The sequence below is a fragment of the Mizuhopecten yessoensis genome, unplaced genomic scaffold, assembly GCF_002113885.1.
Source record: "Mizuhopecten yessoensis strain PY_sf001 unplaced genomic scaffold, ASM211388v2 scaffold715903, whole genome shotgun sequence".
Taxonomy (NCBI): domain Eukaryota; kingdom Metazoa; phylum Mollusca; class Bivalvia; order Pectinida; family Pectinidae; genus Mizuhopecten; species Mizuhopecten yessoensis.
In genome coordinates, this window is record NW_018479849.1 from 35721 (window position 1) to 47189 (window position 11469).

At 39.9% G+C, this 11469-nt stretch overlaps 1 protein-coding gene across 1 annotated transcript; it reads left to right on the plus strand.

Moving 5' to 3' along the window:
• The first annotated feature begins 718 nt into the window (after positions 1-718).
• Positions 719-10724, plus strand: LOC110441362 (dihydroorotate dehydrogenase (quinone), mitochondrial-like). Its single transcript, XM_021484478.1, has 4 exons — positions 719-781; positions 2840-2949; positions 7715-8178; positions 9877-10724. The coding sequence occupies exons 3-4, from the start codon at positions 7739-7741 to the stop codon at positions 10628-10630; spliced, it is 1194 nt and encodes a 397-aa protein (XP_021340153.1). The 5' UTR covers positions 719-781; positions 2840-2949; positions 7715-7738; the 3' UTR covers positions 10631-10724.
• The last annotated feature ends 745 nt before the right edge of the window (positions 10725-11469 follow it).

Genomic DNA, 11469 nt, shown 5'->3' on the forward strand with positions numbered 1-11469 from the left:
CCTGTTCCAAAATTTGAATGCCTTGTATGTTGATTTTGATTTTGAATTACTTTTGTTTGGTAATACCCAACTTTCGGTAGAAACCGATACAAAAGTTTTTAGACAAGTGTATCATTACATCAACTCCAGCAATAGGTTTTGATAATTATAATTATTATTCCTTATTTTTATTTATATGTGTACGTTGTTATATATGTTTATGAAATTGCATTTCATTATTTTGCCTGATGACTTTGTTACATTGATCTTGTTCATTATAAAATTACTATACCGGGCTGCATGTCTTGAAATTTTGTATAATTTATAATTTATTCAAATGCGGATCCTTTTCACATTTTACACGATTTCTTTTTTTAGATAACCCGGTAACATGGTAAATGGGCTAGCTACGCGCCTGATTCCCTATCCCCCTAACCCCACCTCCATACCCTTCCTTCTCCACCCTATCCTCCGCCCGTTCCCCCAAAAACATATATACATTAATATTGTATTTACCATATGTATTTAGGAGGGGATTTTATTAAATTGTAATAACTTGTTGTCCAATCCATTTGTACATTTTATAATGCCTAAAGATAGATACGGCGTTTTGTTTTAGAAAAGTTCATAACTGACATAGATGCTCATCATCCACACGCACCTATTTGTATCCAGTATATTTCTTCGCGCTGATGTTACCGGACTGCACGTAGTCACGCGATAATTATTTTTTGTTTCCGGAATACGCGCCGGTTTTTATTTAGACAGTTGTGTTGTTGTGTAAGCCGTACTTCGTGGAGTGGTAAGTATATGGCGCTGTTTGTGGCCCTCAAAGTGAACGTTAACAAGTATGCTATATCAGTGGGCTCTGTAGAGTACCAGTAGTGACACACAATCGTTGTTGTCATAGTTTTTTAGGTAGTGTATAACAATTAGGCCTTCACACACGTGAAATCCATCGACTCGGTACGTACCGTCGGACGACTAACTGCCGACAAGCCAAACTCAACACACCATGTGCTTTCACTGGCAGTTAATGTTTGGATCGAATCGATACAATTATGACTTTATCCCAGCTCGATTGATGTCGAACATCACAAAACGATGCAAGTATTGCCGTTTTGTTTGTGAATTAGATATTTCAATCATAATAGGTTGATCTGCAAATTAAAGCTGTCACTTTTACAACTTCAAGTCATAGAGGAAAAAGAACTATATTTTCTGAAAATTGTATTTATGAGCATTAGGCCTAATCAGCTTTGTAGATCACGTTACAATGAATAAAATATACAATTAATGGCCAGCACAGTAACAACTTGTTTCTGTCATAATGGTAGATTATGAGGTATTCATATTTTCATGGAATGGAATGCAATTTGACATTCAGTTTAAAAAGAAAACAAAGGCTCAAACAGCTTCTAGAAGAACCAAAAGGCCAAGTGTCTTGGTATTTGATCAGTATCTTGCTGGTATGGAGTGCTCTAAACTTTGCTAATGGAATAACCTTGACCTTTATTCATGGTCATTGAATCGGAGGTCATATTCGTAAAATTACAAAAAAATAACAATACTCGAACAACATCTCTTTCAGACCTTGGAGGCCAACAGTCATGGTACCAAATTAGCTTGCTTGCACAGAGTACTACTAAGTTTGCATAGATAAATGACCTTGACCCATAATTGAGGTCACAGGGGTCAAATTTGAATCAAATACACAAACAACTTTTTCTGAAGAAAAGAATGGCTTCCTGTAATTGTGATGTAACTGTTTTTGTGCGTGTATATTTAGATTGTTGTTAGGGCTGAAATGAATTAAATATACTGTCAGTTGGTGGTAAAACAATACCAGGACAACTAAATTAAGTCATACCCCTGGCAAATTGTTTGTTATAAAAGGTCATTATGTTACTTTCAAAATGAACATATGGATGGAACATTACTCCAAAATGTCTGGTGACATTTATGTAGGGATTGAATCTGGAATTTTCCAATGTTCATGCAAGTATAAGGGGGTGGGGGTTACTCATTACACACCACATAAGTGGCGGTGGTCTTACATAATGATTGCATCGTGTTCTCTTATATTGATGTTAAGCTCTAGCATTGAAGTTTCTTGTGATAGCAATGTTAAAGTGTAGATAAACACTTTATCATCTGCATATAAATGCATCACCTTTACCAAGTGCTTCCAGAATTACCGTTATAGTGATTTTTAACTGGGGACCTTTTGGGCCAATAATGGGCCACATTCCCAATAACATCTATTTATTATTTATGCATTATTCCCAAAATTTACTACTGAAATTTTAAAAATTGCGACCAGATTTATACCATTGACATTGTCAAGTTTTAACAGAATATTACCATTATCAAATGTTACCATAATTATACCATTATCAAATGTTACCATAATTATACCATTATCAAGTGTTACAAGCAGGCTTGTTTTGTGGGGTTCTCCATTAGGGCACACCTTAAGCTTTAGCCCAGTCAGGCTTGAGTTTTTCACCCACCGGATATCGGCCGTTTTATAACTAAACTGAGCGGGTTCAGTATAAAGTATGCAGTTTTAGGATATTAAGTGTCTGTGAGCATACTAAAAGATTTCCACCCTGGAGTATACATTCATACTATTTAGTGTCACCCAATGGAACAGTGGCAGGGACTCTCAAATGTAGTTATAGTGTGATGAGGGTCCTGACTCATCCCACAAGAACATGCATTAATGTATCTGGATACCTGAAGACATAATGACATTTCAAACATCAATAAATCTAGATATTTCAAACTGGATTGTACTGTACCAACATACAATTTAGACAGCAAATGAAATTAGATATGCTTTTTTTTATATTTGTAGAAGTGAGTCATCTCCCTTGAACATGTAATTAAAACTGTTTATGGTATTGTTCGAGTAACCAGACATACAGGATATTTACTGGCAGTTTTGCTGATACATCAATTATCGAGGTAAGTGGTGATTAAGTGTGCTGAGAGATCTTGACTTTTACTAATGATGTAGATGTTCTTGGAGTTGCTTGTCTTGCCCCTCTCCTCCTGTCACTGGTNAGGGCTATCCACCTAGTGGCGACAAGGTCTGTCATGGATGACATAGAGATAGGAACGAGATCTAGAGTGTGAACTCCCCAAACCAGACAGGGGTAGGGAAAGGTTAGATTAAATTGTCCCACGTGCCTAATTATATATGTACAATGGGTGTTACCTGAATCATGAATAGTTAATGTTGTATAGATGGTGTGTTGTCAGCATGTTGTGTAACATAACATGGTGTACCAAATGTTATTTCCCATTATCATCTTTTACTGGTGACATGTAGTGTTCTGGTAGTTACTTTTCTTTTCACATTACTTGCATCATGTCCTTGGAGTTACTTCCCTCGTCATCTTTTACTATTAAAGTAATAAATGACAATTGCTTCCATTTAACTCGATTAAATTATAGCATAAGTCAGACTGAATCCCACCTATAGTGGGACTACAGCGTGACACTAGGCTGACTGAATTATAGCATAATTCAGACTGAATCCCACCTATAGTGGGACCACATCGCGACAATAGGCTGACTGAATTATAGCATAAGTCAATCTGAATCCCACCTATAGTAGGACCCCATCGTGACACTAGGCTGACTGAATTATAGTATCAGTCAGACTGAATCCCACCTATAGTAGGACTCCATCGTGACACTAGGCTGACTGAATTATAGCATAAGTCAGTCTGAACCCCACCTATAGTAGGACCCCATCGTGACACTAGGCTGACTGAATTATAGCATAAGTCAGACTTAATCCCACCTATAGTGGGACTACATCGCGACACTAGGCTGACTGAATTATAGCATCAGTCAGTCTGAATCCCACCCATCGTGACACTAGGCTGAATGAATTATAGCATAAGTCAATCTGAATCCCACCTATAGTGGCACTACATCGCGACACTAGGCTGACTGAATGCTGGCATAAGTCAGTCTGAACCCCACCTATAGAAGGACCCCATCGTGACACTAGGCGGACTGAATTATAGCATAAGTCAGTCTGAATCCCACCCATCGTGACACTAGGCTGACTGAATTATAGCATAAGTCAGTCTGAACCCCACCTATAGAAGAACCCCATCGTGACACTAGGCTGACTGAATTATAGCATAAGTCAGTCTGAATCCCACCTATAGTGGGACTACATCGTGACACTAGGCTGACTGAATTATAGCATAAGTCAGACTGAATCCCACCTATAGTAGGACTCCATCGTGACACTAGGCTGACTGAATTATAGCATAAGTCAGTCTGAATCCCACCTATAGTGGGACTCCATCGTGACACTAGGCTGACTGAATTATAGCATAAGTCAGACTGAATCCCACCTATAGTAGGACTCCATCGTGACACTAGGCTGACTGAATTATAGCATAAGTCAGTCTGAATCCCACCTATAGTGGGACTCCATCGTGACACTAGGCTGACTGAATTATAGCATAAGTCAGACTGAATCCCACCTATAGTAGGACTCCATCGTGACACTAGGCTGACTGAATTATAGCATAAGTCAGACTGAATCCCACCTATAGTGGGACTCCATCGTGACACTAGGCTGACTGAATTATAGCATAAGTCAGACTGAATCCCACCTATAGTGGGACTCCATCGTGACACTAGGCTGACTGAATTATAGCATAAGTCAGTCTGAATCCCACCTATAGTGGGACTCCATCGTGACACTAGGCTGACTGAATTATAGCATAAGTCAGACTGAATCCCACCTATAGTAGGACTCCATCGTGACACTAGGCTGACTGAATTATAGCATAAGTCAGTCTGAATCCCACCTATAGTGGGACTCCATCGTGACACTAGGCTGACTGAATTATAGCATAAGTCAGACTGAATCCCACCTATAGTAGGACTCCATCGTGACACTAGGCTGACTGAATTATAGCATAAGTCAGTCTGAATCCCACCTATAGTGGGACTCCATCGTGACACTAGGCTGACTGAATTATAGCATAAGTCAGACTGAATCCCACCTATAGTAGGACTCCATCGTGACACTAGGCTGACTGAATTATAGCATAAGTCAGACTGAATCCCACCTATAGTGGGACTCCATCGTGACACTAGGCTGACTGAATTATAGCATAAGTCAGTCTGAATCCCACCTATAGTGGGACTCCATCGTGACACTAGGCTGACTGAATTATAGCATAAGTCAGACTGAATCCCACCTATAGTAGGACTCCATCGTGACACTAGGCTGACTGAATTATAGCATAAGTCAGTCTGAATCCCACCTATAGTGGGACTCCATCGTGACACTAGGCTGACTGAATTATAGCATAAGTCAGACTGAATCCCACCTATAGTAGGACTCCATCGTGACACTAGGCTGACTGAATTATAGCATAAGTCAGTCTGAATCCCACCTATAGTGGGACTCCATCGTGACACTAGGCTGACTGAATTATAGCATAAGTCAGACTGAATCCCACCTATAGTAGGACTCCATCGTGACACTAGGCTGACTGAATTATAGCATAAGTCAGTCTGAATCCCACCTATAGTGGGACTCCATCGTGACACTAGGCTGACTGAATTATAGCATAAGTCAGACTGAATCCCACCTATAGTAGGACTCCATCGTGACACTAGGCTGACTGAATTATAGCATAAGTCAGTCTGAATCCCACCTATAGTGGGACTCCATCGTGACACTAGGCTGACTGAATTATAGCATAAGTCAGACTGAATCCCACCTATAGTAGGACTCCATCGTGACACTAGGCTGACTGAATTATAGCATAAGTCAGTCTGAATCCCACCTATAGTGGGACTCCATCGTGACACTAGGCTGACTGAATTATAGCATAAGTCAGACTGAATCCCACCTATAGTAGGACTCCATCGTGACACTAGGCTGACTGAATTATAGCATAAGTCAGTCTGAATCCCACCTATAGTGGGACTCCATCGTGACACTAGGCTGACTGAATTATAGCATAAGTCAGACTGAATCCCACCTATAGTAGGACTCCATCGTGACACTAGGCTGACTGAATTATAGCATCAGTCAGTCTGAATCCCACCTATAGTGGGACTCCATCGTGACACTAGGCTGACTGAATTATAGCATAAGTCAGTCTGAATCCCACCTATAGTGGGATTACATCGCGACACTAGGCTGTCTGAATTATAGCATAAGTCAGACTGAATTCCACCTATAGTGGGACTACATCGCGACACTAGGCTGACTGAATTATAGCATAAGTCAGACTGAATCCCACCTATAGTGGGACTACATCGTGACACTAGGCTGACTGAATTATAGCATAAGTCAGACTGAATCCCACCTGTAGTGGGTCTTCATTGCGACACTAGGCTGACTGAAATATAGCACAAGTCTGAATCCCACCTAATTATGACATTGTGACTGCAGTAGAACAAATTCATGACTTGAGTCTAATTGAATGGGATTGTGTGACTGCAGTGGAACAAATTCATGACTTGAGCCTAATTGAATGGTATTGTGTGACTGCAGTGGAACAAATTCATGACTTGAGCCTAATTGAATGGTATTGTGTGACTGCAGTGGAAAAAATTCATGACTTGAGTCTAATTGAATGGTATTGTGGGACTGCAGTGTAACAAATTCATGACTTGAGTCTAATTGAATGGGATTGTGTGACTGCAGTGGAACAAATTCATGACTTGAGTCTAATTGAATGGTATTGTGTGACTGCAGTGGAAAAAATTCATGACTTGAGTCTAATTGAATGGTATTGTGTGACTGAAGTAGAACAAATTCATGACTTGAGTCTAATTGAATGGTATTGTGTGACTGCAGTGGAACAAATTCATGACTTGAGTCTAATTGAATGGTATTGTGTTACTGCAGTGGAACAAATTCATGACTTGAGTCTAATTGAATGGTATTGTGTGACTGCAGTGGAACAAATTCATGACTTGAGTCTAATTGAATGGTATTGTGTGACTGCAGTGGAACAAATTCATGACTTGAGTCTAATTGAATGGTATTGTGTGACTGCAGTGGAACAAATTCATGACTTGAGTCTAATTGAATGGTATTGTGTGACTGCAGTGGAACAAATTCATGACTTGAGTCTAATTGAATGGTATTGTGTGACTGCAGTGGAACAAATTCATGACTTGAGTCTAATTGAATGGTATTGTGTGACTGCAGTGGAACAAATTCATGACTTGAGTCTAATTGAATGGTATTGTGTGACTGCAGTGGAACAAATTCATGACTTGAGTCTAATTGAATGGTATTGTGTGACTGCAGTGGAACAAATTCATGACTTGAGTCTAATTGAATGGTATTGTGTGACTGCAGTGGAACAAATTCATGACTTGAGTCTAATTGAATGGTATTGTGTTACTGCAGTGGAACAAATTCATGACTTGAGTCTAATTGAATGGTATTGTGTGACTGCAGTGGAACAAATTCATGACTTGAGTCTAATTGAATGGTATTGTGTTACTGCAGTGGAACAAATTCATGACTTGAGTCTAATTGAATGGTATTGTGTTACTGCAATGGAACAAATTCATGACTTGAGTCTAATTGAATGGTATTTAATATCCATAATGATGTGATCTGATATTAAGTTAGACAAAACTATTAGTCATTTTGGTATGCTATTGCTTCCATCATTTCTATATCTTACAACTTAATTGATAAAAGGATACCTCTGTGTTTCAGAAGGACAACAGATGATGATATAAGATGAAACTGCGAACGACATTCTCATTTGGGAAGCACATGAAGGAGTTGGGCATCATGGTGATTGGTGGTACGCTGGTGTTTGTCGGCTTTGAGACAGTATCAGGAAATGAGAAGTTCTATAGACAATTGTTGATGCCAGCTATGCATGTCCTGGGTGCTGAGACAGCCCATAGACTAGCAGTAAAGGCTGTCAAGTACAAGCTGGTGCCCCGACAGTGGAAACCAGACCCACCTTCTCTGAGTACAACTGTATTTGGCAGAAAGTTTGACAACCCTGTTGGGCTGGCAGCAGGGTTTGACAAAGACGGTGAGGCTGTTGAGGGACTCTTGGCTATGGGTTTTGGCTTTGTGGAGGTTGGAAGTGTAACACCGCAGCCTCAGCCTGGTAATCCCCGCCCCCGCGTGTTCCGTCTTCCAGAGGATAAAGCTGTCATCAACAGGTACCCAGACAGTTCCCTTGTTTGATAGGTTTTAAATAACAAGAATTTTCAGATAAAATGAATTATAATGTATCGATGTACATTTACTTTTATCAGTAAATCATGTTTTATTATTTACCTGTATAATACTGAGTGCTTTACTGAATATGTTTTTGTACTGCTGAATTGTGTGACAGTGTTAAAGATATTTATCTTAGCTGATGTTAGAGTGCATACTGCTTCCTGGTGCACCTAAATACATTATACCAGCTGGTCCCTCATGCATGTCTAATTTTTAGCTCACCTGGCGTCCGTCCGGCGTCAACTTTTTACTTTAAACAACTTCTTCTCAGTAACCAAAAGGCCTAGGGTGATGATATTTGGCCAGAAGCATGCTTGGATTAAGGGCTACCAAGTTTGTTCAAATAAATGACCTTCATCAATTTTCAAGGTCACAGGGGTCAAATATGTAAAAATCTTTAATCAACTTCTTCTGAATAACCAAGAGGCCTAGGATGAAGATATTTGGCCAGTACCATGCTGGGATGAAGGGCTACCAAATTTGTTCAAATAACTGACCTTGCCTTATATTCAAGGTCACAGGGGTCAAATATGTTTAAAACCTTTAAACAACTTCTTCTGAATAACTGAGAGACCTAGGGTGATGATATTTGGCCAGTAACATGCTGGTATGAAGGGCTACCAAGTTTGTTCAAATAAATGACCTTGACTTATATTCAAGGTCACTGGGGTCAAATATGTTTAAAACCTTTAAACAACTTCTTCTGAATAACCGAGAGACCTAGGGTGATGATATTTGGCCAGTAACATGCTGGTATGAAGGGCTACCAAGTTTGTTCAAATTAATGACCTTGACTTATATTCAAGGTCACTGGGGTCAAATATGTTTAAAACCTTTAAACAACTTCTTCTGAATAACCGAGAGGCCTAGGGTGATGATATTTGGCCAGTAACATGCTGGGATGAAGGGCTACCAAGTTTGTTCAAATGAATGACCTTAATCTTTTTTCAAGGTCACAGGGGTCAAATATGTTTTTAACCTTTAAACAACTTCTTCTGAATAACCAAGAGGCCTAGTATAATGCCAGTAACATGCTTGGATGAAGGACTACCAAGTTCGTTCAAATGAATGACCTTGACCTATATATTGAAGGTCACAGGGGTCAAATATGTTTAAAACCATTGAATGACTTCTTGATAAGCAAAAGGCCAAGAGTGATGACTTTTGGCCATTAACATGCTGGGATGAAGGACTATCAAGTGAATGACCTTCATCCATATTCAAGGTCACAGTGGTCAATATATGTTTAAATCTCTAAATGATTTGTTCTGTATAACCAAAAGGTCCAGGGTAATGATATTTTGCCAGAAGCATGCTGGGTTGGAAGACTATAAACTCTGTTCAACCTAATGTCCATGTTCGACATTCAAGGGTCACAGGCGTCATATGTTTCTTATGAATCAAACACTGATATTCTGCCTGTAGCTGTATTTTAATCCACTTTTAAGATTACAAGTGTGAGATTAATACCAGGTGAGCGATGCAGGCCCATTGGGCCTCTTGTTGTTATTATACATTGTCTGGTCCCAGTAAATACATATCTAATGTGGCCTTAAACATAAATATTGACATCATTTGACTATAAATAACTTTCAAGATTGCACAATATTTTAGATGAATTTTCCCTTTTTTCCTAGATATGGCTTTAACAGTCAGGGGCACGCAGCGGTGATCCAGAGACGGATACGGGACAGGGAGAGGCCAGGAGCCACGCAGGGGTTGGTGGGTGTCAATCTTGGCAAGAATAAAGAGTCATCCTCCCCAATAGGGGACTATGTGGAGGGGGTGAAACAGTTTGGAGGTGTGTCCGACTACCTTGTCGTGAACGTGTCCAGTCCCAACACACCTGGACTGAGGGACATGCAGGGCAAGGAGCGACTGGAAAAACTACTGGACCAAGTGGTAGCGGCTAGGGACAGTCTAAAGAATGACCAGAAACCACCCATCCTTGTCAAGATTGCTCCTGACCTCACACAAAAGGACAAGGAGGATGTGGCAGCAGTAGTGACCAAGCGGGAGGGCTATATAGACGGGCTCATTATAAGTAACACAACAATCTCACGGCCATCCAGTTTACAGAGTGGCCACAAGACAGAGACTGGTGGACTAAGTGGGGCCCCTCTTCGGGCACTGGCTACGGACACCATATCAGACATGTATAGACTGACCAGGGGTACACTGCCCATAATAGGTGTAGGAGGTATCTCCACTGGTCAAGATGCTTATGAAAAAATCAGAGCCGGAGCTAGTCTTGTACAGTTGTACAGTGCACTAATATATGGCGGACCACCAGTAGTCAAAAAAATTAAGCGGGAACTTGGACAGATACTAGAGGCGGACGGCTTCTCATCTATTGCAGAAGCTGTTGGTAAAGACCACAAACCAACATGATATTTTATTTATTATGATGAGGATTAAATTGTCCAAGTAATTATATATAGATAACCTGATCAATAAAATTGATTTTCGTCACATTGAGTATTGGGTTATTTATATTTGTGTATCATGCAAGAAATTATCAAGTTATAATATACCTTCTCTTTTTAAGTATCTACCAAAATTTGATGTCCAAGACATACATTTTTCTCTAAATGTGCTGGTTTTGGGAAAGAAGAGGCAACTGATGTGGGACATTGTCTGTAGAATCTTGGGGGTTTCCTCCTTGTCTTCTGTAAGGGGACATTGTCTGTAGAATCTTGGGGGTTTCCTCCTTGTCTTCTGTTAGGGGACATTGTCTGTAGAACCTTGGGGGTTTCCTCCTTGTCTTCTGTAAGGGGACATTGTCTGTAGAACCTTGGGGATTTCCTCCTTGTCTTCTGTTAGGGGACATCGGAGAAACAATATAGGCCTTTTGTATCCCAGCTATATGTATGTTATATAGGAAGGCAAAAAGGAAGGCTCAAATATATGTGTTTGATGTAGTAATGCTTACTTGATTTTATGTATGTGATATAGGAAGGCTCAAATTTATGTTTGTAATACAGAAAGGCTCAATTGTAAGTTTGTAATACAGAAAGGCTCCATTGTAAGTTTGTAATACAGAAAGGCTCCATTGTATGTTTGTAATACAGGAAGGCTCAATTGTATGTTTGTAATATAGGAAGGCTCAATTGTCAGTTTGTTATACAGAAAGGCTCCATTGTATGTTTGTAATACAGGAAGGCTCCACTGTATGTTTATAATATAGGAAGGCTCAATTGTATGTTTGTTATACAGAAAGGCTCAATTGT

Bases quoted from the DNA above. Each gene is read 5' to 3' on its own strand.
- LOC110441362 (XM_021484478.1), top strand. From the start codon at position 7,739: ATGAAACTGCGAACGACATTCTCATTTGGGAAGCACATGAAGGAGTTG. The intron at 8,179-9,876 runs GTACCCAGACAG...CTTTTTTCCTAG, and splicing joins GATAAAGCTGTCATCAACAG to ATATGGCTTTAACAGTCAGG.